The sequence below is a fragment of the Limulus polyphemus genome, unplaced genomic scaffold (assembly GCF_000517525.1).
Source record: "Limulus polyphemus unplaced genomic scaffold, Limulus_polyphemus-2.1.2 Scaffold645, whole genome shotgun sequence".
Classification (NCBI taxonomy): Eukaryota; Metazoa; Arthropoda; class Merostomata; order Xiphosura; family Limulidae; genus Limulus; species Limulus polyphemus.
The window spans coordinates 281,936-291,421 of NW_013666255.1; the positions used below are offsets into that span (position 1 = coordinate 281,936).

The 9,486-nt window shown below is 32.0% G+C and overlaps 1 protein-coding gene across 1 annotated transcript in view; it reads right to left on the bottom strand.

Moving 5' to 3' along the window:
* LOC106459661 (ionotropic receptor 93a-like) overlaps positions 1-9,486 on the bottom strand; it is a 41,574-nt gene that overhangs the window by 25,760 nt on the left and 6,328 nt on the right. The window contains exons 2-6 of the mRNA XM_022386194.1: positions 8,549-8,806; positions 6,739-6,947; positions 5,158-5,325; positions 4,489-4,629; positions 1,054-1,260 (exon numbers count right to left, since the gene is read on the bottom strand). Of these exons, the coding sequence (XP_022241902.1) occupies positions 1,054-1,260; positions 4,489-4,629; positions 5,158-5,325; positions 6,739-6,947; positions 8,549-8,806 (983 nt within the window). The remainder of the gene's footprint in view (positions 1-1,053; positions 1,261-4,488; positions 4,630-5,157; positions 5,326-6,738; positions 6,948-8,548; positions 8,807-9,486) is intronic.

A 9,486-nucleotide genomic window follows, 5' to 3' on the forward strand; every position in this document is an offset into this window, starting at 1 on the left:
AAAATTTCATTTTTTCTGAAAAGGTGGTGTCTATTTACTTGGGACCATGCTGTGTATTTTGAGAAAATTTTAAATTATAAAAGAACAATATTTTCATGTTTTCCCTTTTGGGGGCATGTAATGTAAAACATAAAAGGTTGTTTTTTAAAAATATTTTATAAATTTTTGGCGCCACTTTAAATAGATAGTAGTAAGAAGGCGGAAATAACTGGTTGTGCAAAGTCAGTAAGAATTGCAAAACAATGAAACTGTTACTAAGCCTTAACAGAATAGACAAAAAGTAAGTTAGAGTAAGAAATTATATAGTAAATCAATTACATTTCTATAATAAGAGAAAGTATAGTAAAAATAAGATTTTCATTTAAAAAAGGAAAATATATTGACTAATTTTATTTTTGAGCATTTTAATGTATTTGATTTATACATGGAGTGTATTATATGTTTGTACATTTGGCAAATATATGTATTTAACTTAAATCATTTATTTTCAGACCTGTGGCTCATATTCAGTCATCATTAATTTAAAGTTGCTGACTTTCGTAACTAAACATTCATATAAAAGTTTAATATTCTGGTTTTATGTTGAATGAATAATCATTCCTTTTTTACTTCAGTATCCTTATTATGTTCAATATACACTTCACATTTTGATAACAGAAAGTAAGTTCAAATTTTACGTAAACATTTATATCTTAAATTATATTATGTACTTACAGTGTAGTACATAAATTACACTGATCAAAGTTCTTGGTACATTATAATTACAATAAACAGAAACCAGGTAAAGAGACATAAAGTAAAGAATAGTAGTAAAGACTTTCTCAAACCCTAAACAAGGATACTCATTGCAACAACACATTAATACACTTACATTATCTATTTGAGTATTTCAATATTGCAACAATACATTAAAACACTTCATTAACTATTTCAATATTGCAACAACACATTAAGACACTTACATTATCTATTTGAGTATTTCAATATTGCAACAATACATTAAGACACTTCATTAACTATTTCAATATTGCAACAACACATTAAGACACTTACATTGACTATTCCAATTTTTAAAAGTTGTCCTCCCAGATTCAGAGTTTTTTTCTCAAATAAACATTCATTGTTCAACCTCAACCCTCTGAGTAGATTCCACTCTCCTATCTTCACCATTTTGTTTACAGTTTCTTCCGGACTTGAACGAAAAGCGTCAACACTTTCTATGACGTAGTTTTCGTAAATATTATTTTTTTCCATGTAATTCTACGGAAAATCATTCACAAATATATCAATAAATAAAGAAATATTGATTTTTTACTTAAAAAAAGCTTAATTTAAACTAAATTTGTCGTAATAATGAGCAAGCAAACCATTCCAATTAGGTTAAAAATATTTTATCCACTGTTTGAACTTATTTGAAGACGTTGCTTTGAGCTACACGTATAGCATTTATAAGAATTTGACAGCAAATATTCATTCATTAGTTAGCTAGGCCGCGTATTTTGTTTTACCCACCATGATACTCCAATCTGAACAAAAAACGTGGTCTGGCTAACTAATGAACGAATATTTACTGTGAAATTCTTTTCAGTGCTATAAGTGTAGCTACAAGTTTGACTGCCAATTTGGATTTCATTCGTTTAAGTTGCACGCTCAATACATTTTTTGGCCGCACCTTTTTTTCACACCTAAGGTGTTTTTAATTAGACTTCTTTTAACAGAATAGACGGGAACAACACTGTTAGGATGGGTAGACCAAGAGGGGGGATGAAATATCCTTCTTTTGTCAAACATAGTCAATTGCTTCTTTCTGTTATAAGTGGCCCGGCATGCTTAGGTAGTTAGGGAGCTCGACTCGCAATCTGCGGGTTCGAATCCCTGTCCCACCAAACATGATCACTCTTTCAGCCGTGGGGGCGTCAATCCCACTATTCGTTGGTAAATGAGTATCCCAAGAGTTGGCGGTGGGCGGTGATGACTAGCTGCCTTCCCTCTAGTCTTACACTACTAAATTAGGGACGGCTAGCGCAGATAGCCCTCATGTAGTATTGCGTGAAATTCAAAACAAACCGATCTAATATTATAAGTTCCGTTGGAGATAGTAAGTTTAGATCAAAGTGCAAGTTGTTGATGGAGATTAGATCATCTATGTAACTAGAAGTATAGATGTATAATTAGACTTTAATACCTGGTTCAAAAATGAATTTTAATAAAAGAACAGATGCACGTCGGCCATGTTTGAAGAGAAATTTGCTCCGATCGAAATACCTTCTGTTTGTTTATACACTTCTACATTAAAAGTAATATAACTATTATAGATAGAAAAAACTAAGTATATTTTTTACATTGATGCTTACTGAATTTAAATTTTGGAATAATTACACAGACCTGCGAATTTAAACTTCATAAAAGTTGTTTTGCTTTTAATAACGGATTTTCCATAATTCAGCTACGCAGATTTCGAAAATAATATTCTTTTTTTTTTATCACGTAAGGATCTTTTACAAATCGGGAAGAAAAAACTTACTTAGATCAAATTATTATTTCGTTTAGCACAATGAACATTGTTTATTATTATTATGTTTGGTAACAAAAACACAAACAAACTGAAGAAAAGAGAAGAACATTGATGTCAAACGAATATGCATCCTCATTCACCCTGATTTTTTGTGTGAAATGTACGTTTTTTAGTCTCAAAACTACGTGTTGTGGTCCTTCTTTTATGTATTGCATTATGACGTTTAGTGAAAAATCTGTACGCGTTGGAGAAAAATGGATATCATTTTCGGACTCAGCGTACAGGAATTACTGTAGAGCGTGTAAAAATTTCAAGACAATAAAACCATCGCAGGCCTGTGTTATTTCTTTGTCTACAAATTTATGAAGTTGATCATTTAAAACTCTGATTAAATATTTCAGATCTATTTTTTTATATAATGTAGTAGAACTATGAGCAACAACTGGATTTAAGTTAGTTAAACATTCCAAAATCGGAATATTGTTTTTAGTGATCCAAGAATAATGGTCCGAATCATTTGATGATGGTAACTTTATTTTTCAAATATAACATCTGGAATGTTACTGAGTACAAAATAAACAAATTTAGTTCTTCTTTATTATTATTATTTAATATTGTCCCCCAGCCTACAGCAAAATGGCTGTGAGTATTTTAATAAAACCTGGGCAATATTATTAAAAGCATCTTTGCGCACTGTGTAGAGTAGTTTTACGTTTATTTGACAACTTAGCAAATAACACCCAATATTTTTAATGTAGTCTGTGGTTTATATAGTGCCATATAATCTGCTACGTGCATACTTCTATATCTGCGTACAGGTCATGGATGTAATTTTATATTTATGTGGCAGGCATGACACATGTACTAATAGCCATTATTAACTCATTGTTGCGTTACGACTGTGAGCGGTGGCACTGTTTTAGATATGTTTTTTTCTTGGGGTTTACCCCTATCTTTGGATAGTGTCATTGATGATGGTCACATTGCCCAGAGTGATCGTGTTTTTATCTTTGCTATGCCCGTTCCTTATGTGAGCTACAGACCTATGATCAAGGCCAGGCTTCACGTCAGTTGGCAGTCGATTTTGAGTGAGCAACTTCATAACAAGCTTTTCCAGATACAGTCTCCTCTTGTTGTTTGGCCGACTCGTTTTCATAAAGATTAGAGAGAAAATGTAGCGTTGTCTAGGCTACGAATTGACCACAGTTTCATTACTCTTTTTATTTTACAAAGGACTGATCCGCCAATGTGTGGTCTTTGTGGCACTCAAGTCACAATTGTCCACACTTTACTTTCATGCCATTGCTATGACTACCACAGATGGTATAATGTTAGACATGTTTTATGTTGGACAGTGCCATTGGTGATGGTGACACTGTCCAAATTGACCGCTTTTTTAGCTTTGTACGGGCCATTGGTCTTTTTAACTCTATGTATTTTTTTAAATCTTGTTTCATAAAAAATACTATTTTTCTTTCTTTTTTCTACATTTTTTCATATGCTATCTTTGGTTTTGTGACCTTTTCTTATTACTAGATAGCTCTGGTGCTTTGCGCCATTAAGCCTAAAGAAACAAACAACCATGGATAATTAAAGAAAATTATTCAATGAAATTCCAATGAATCAAATTTTCTTGGCTACCTATATATATACACTATGTAAAGAGTAAAAGAACACAAAAACCGGCACAATGAAAAGTTATGTATTTATCATTACTTACAGCCGACTTGTATCGGTAACATGGTTAAAACGCCAGTATCAGCAGCCTTCTTGTGCATTGCCATCTGGCGAAGACCCATTGGTAACTTATAAATGTAAGTTCTAAAGCAATTTCTTCATTACTATATTAAAACTTATCCAGTTATGAGATACCAGCTAACATTTATTAATTATTTGTTGTTGTTTGTTTTCTAGTTGCCGCCTACAAAAATAATAACTGAGTTCGTCTACTCAGTTCATAAAAAGTGAAATACCAGAAACTTTTCTTTTGCCATAGCCTGCGTTGTTTGTCTGGCTGTTGGTGTTGCGATGTTTAATTGCTTGGTTTGTAGCATATCCTTTATAACCTTATTCATGTTGTTCAAGACTAAGTCAACTCGCTTCTTAGCTTTATCCTAAAAATAAAAACGTTTATTCGAATTTATTAAACACATTTAAAGGCAATAAAATGTATGTTCCTTGGTAATAATAATAAATGTTACAATATTAAGATTATATACAGAAATCAAACTTCAAAATATGTAATTAAAATATTATTTTTTTGTCTTGCAAATTAAAACCAATAAAACACATGTAAATGTGTTTATAAATAATATTAGGTTCCACAAAATGTCATGAAATAACATTTACAGTCGCTTACAACAACAAAGGATGTTCACGCGTAATGAAAGAAGTCTTTAATAATAAGTAAATAAAATAATATAATCAACATAAAAAAATAGGCTTAACTAACGCTAAGCATTTTTTAAAATTTTATTATAGCTAATGTAGTTTCGTCTTTTCACGACTTGTCTCTTCTAACATCATTTCCAGCGGAGGATATTAATTAATAAATATACAATAGATGTTTAAAGAAACTTTGTTTTATGGAGGTTATTAAAGTTCAACATTTCAAGCAACAAAAATTATTATCACCAACTTACGATACTGCTATGTTTGGAAAAGTCTAGATTGTCTTCAGGATACACAGATACCACATTAGCTTTGTCAGGAATTATACTAAAAGAGGACCACATCTGCTCGGGAAAGGACGCGAAAGGGTTGATAAAAATCCAGAAACGGTACATATTCAGCAAGTCCATCGACTGAGCCTGGACAGCATATTAAACATGAAGAATGTCATTTTAACATGAAAATAAAAATAACCTAAATTTGAAATAGAACAAACTATAAGAACAGAAATAAACAAATCCTAATTATAATGTTATCCAGAAAGAAACTTCAATTAGATCTAAGACAGAAAAAACAATTTGAAAATATTACATAGTTATATTAATCTAGGCTAGGTTTAGATATACGCTAATTAAAGCAACTGTATTTACTATTTCGTTCGTACGCTGGAAACTGTGTAGTTAGAATTAACTACTACAACTATTTACGCTTAAAGTATTATATTCCTCCCTACACACATAAAGTAGAGGGCATAGCTAGAATAAATCAAAATAGTTTAAAGTGCGTGGTTAAAAACATACACACACATATAAATGTATATATGTGTGTTACAATCTGCTATTTCCTGGACACACGACAGGATAAATTGTTGAAAATACATTGCCGTAGAAAGCACTTTTGGAGTGGTCAGGCCATTGCCACAGCTAAACTACCAGCAGGCAAATCATGTCGTTTCTGGGAGAATCCGGGAGCATGCCACCAAAAAAGTTTTGACAATTTAATGCTATGAGATTGAATCTTGGGCCATTTTAACTACAAATACTGCATACACACAACGTAATGTGTTGAATTAAAAGAAGCGAGTTTTAATACATAAGTATTTGCTATATATGCCTTAAAGCAATTGAAACAGTTTTCGTGTACACACACACTCAGAGAAAGTTATTGTTTTCATATTTGTTTTCATTATTTAGAAAAAAAAAATTAAAAGCTTATAGAAAACTACTTATAGGCTAAAAGTTAATGAAATAACACTATAAAGTCACGACAGTGCCGTCTTTTCCTTAACTTGTTGAAAAAAAGAAACATTGTTCTTAGAGACATTATGTTTTACATTATACTCAGATAACGACAACGATCAAAATACGCCGTAATTATTTATTTTATCCGCTGGTTAACAATATTAATCGTTCGATTTACATTTTATGTAATTTGAATATAAGGCTCTCAAAAGCAAAGACTAATTGAAAGACTTAACGACGAAATCTCAGGATATGTAACAATCAAAGCGTGAAAGCATTATTATTATAAAAAATGTACCTAATGGCGAACATTTGTTAATGTAATTTTAATATGGTATATATATATCGGTTTTCTGACAAGTATTCTGTGTTAATCATTCAAAGGCAACTGGCCCTTCTTTTGTACTAAACGATATAAGGGTCTGTAAAACAATAAAAGCCGCATTTTTGTAGATGCATACATTTGATAATAAGCGTATTTAAAAATTGGTGGTTATCGTTAGGATCAACGGAGAAAAACAAACATGAAATAAATGTGATACATTTTCTTTGTGTGTTTCTGTGGAAAAACCTTTTAAAATTAACGTTTACCTCTTTGAGAACGGCCCGTAATGCGAAATCTTGGCCAACAACAACAAAATAACGGAATTTCGTGTAAGACGACAAAATCTCGCTGAAAATGGTTCGTAGGCTTAAGGAGAAGTGATCTTCACTCAGTTCGTATGTTGTTACGGCGGTCATTTGGGTACCGTTTTCTGATAGCACAAAGTTTTTCACCACAGATTCTAATGTATTTACGTCTGAAATGATAATTATTAATTGTATCGAATAAAACCATCCATCAAATTGAAACTATAAAATATACAACAATCTAGTTGTCAAAAATTCAGCGTCAGCCGGCAGCACACTTTTTAATTCGGTATCGGATTATCCAAACGTTCACTTGCTAAACCAACATGCTCAAACCTAGGCCTATTTACGGAAAGAATTAAAAGTGATTAGTTGTTGGTTTTCGTTGCTATGTTAAACAAGCGATATAAACAGCTTTCTAATTACCTTCACTAATATCCTTTATGCCGGCCGCCAATATACATAAACTGTTTCATGACCATCTTCTGCTACAAAGAACACACTGGTCATCATATTTAGTTCTTTGGTCACCTACAAAAGATCGTCTTTTTTCGCTATGTAGGGTTGGAGAGACCTAACCACATCTTATTTTACCTGTAGTAAAATAGAGGATGAGGAGGAGAAACTCCGCTCTAGAACGATATACGTTAAATTCTAACACGCAAAATTATCGTCAATAAAAAAAGAAAATGATGCTGGAATGTGCATTTCTGTGATGAGAATCTAATACTTTTGAGTCCTGATTTAAAAAAAAATCGAAATGCCGTGTACACCATTTATGAGCATTTCGTTATGGTAAAGTTAGACTAATGTATAACCAGTTTATGACACTTTTAGGTTTCCGCCGGTGGGTCAACAGTAAATTTATGAACTTACAATGCTAAAATCCATGGTGTAGCTTTATGCTGAAAAATATCAAATAAAGATAGTTAATTAAGTTATCTCTAAAAGTGTTTTATTTTAAGGTTTAAAGTTCAGATAGGTGGAAGCGGCCAAAAGAAAGAAAAAAAGATACATAATTCACGCAAAAAATGTTCTGACTTACATCCACAAAATTGGATTATTTGTGAAATACATTGAGGTTCTAGACGGGTCACACAATTTATTAAACATTTTCAAGGCCCATATACTAATTTTAGCAGGTTGAATGCCATTCTCTTCGAAATAAGTTGTTCTATAACAGTACTTTAAAATATAAGTCTAGGGACTTTTCACAAATTAACAGATTCATAATATGCAACTTACAGTATGTAGATCTGACAAAACTGCAAGCATCAAATTTTTAGTTTTCACCACAATTAATTAAGATATTTCGAAAACATCAGATAATTATATATAAATTATATATATTATTTTATAAACATTGGAATCATTTTAGTATAGCGATATCAATACCTACAAGGCTAACGTGCTTATTATTAGCAGGTCAACTAAAATTGTTCTGCAGGCCAGATACAACCTCCGAGTCACCAATTGTTCATGCCTGAGTCATATTATGAAAACTTTATGATTTTTAGTACAAGAGCTAGATTAGGTTAGTTTACATTAGTTTCTTAAAACTGCTTTATTTGAAAGGGTTGTTGGCTGGATTCTTTAGCATAAAACTACACAATGGTCTATCTACGTTCTGTCTACTGTGGGGAAATTGAACCCCGAATTTGAACATATGAAATTATGTATCTTTATGTTGAATACACAGGGAGTTTGAAAGTGACGTAAGAACTGATAATTATTGTAATTCTGTTTTAAAAAATAACTAAATGAAACGTACCAATACAAGAATCGTGTAGAAAAATTATGTCTTCCCAGTCACGCAAACTATTTGTGCGCAAGTCCTGCATCATGTACAGAAGGTTCGAAAATGACTTCATGTCTGGAATTTCAATAGCTTGATCTCTTAACAGTCGTGGGCAGGGATGTAGATGTAGTGCCACGTGTAAAACTTCTGGAAAAGAACTTTTGAGAATGTTGGATAGCTTGCTTGTAGAAACACAGGAGAGGAAGCTGATAATAACTACCAATAGGTTTGCTGAAAAAACAACAACAAAAGCAGTCCAGACACTAAAAAAAAACAACAAAAAAAACAAACAGTTATGATCGTTATCTCTAACTTGAAAATGTATTGCTCATAAAACGTGGGTAAGCTGAAATTTTTACATGTGCTCGTTTCTTATTTGTATATTATAAATATTTCACTGGAAGTTTATACAGAATGGCCCAGGAAAAAAGTACATCTAAATGTTTTAAATTACCTCGTACAAGAAGTTAAAATTTCTGGTAAAAGGCGAAAGGTGTTATGTTTTAATAACTTTATTTCAAATATAATAATAAAACAAAAGGAAATGTTTTAAGCACGCGCTACTATATTTCATATTCGAATATTGTAATACATTACGCCCTCGAAGTGGATTCCTGAGCTATGGTGTAGGGCTATTGTCATTCATTTTCTAAGCCTGGGAAGAATCCTAAGACACCTATTTATAGAACTAATGCTTTTACCAGCTGCATCTGTAACGTTTTGAAGAAGATGGTTAATGCTTATCTTGTTTGATTCTTTGAATCAAACAATTTTCTTTCATCCATATAGTGTGGCTTCTGCAATCATTGATCTAGTGTGGACAATCTAATTCAACTTGAAACGTCAATCAGAAAAGCCTTCCATAGGTGTGAGCATCTTGTTTGTGATCTTGAGAAAGTTTATTATACTAC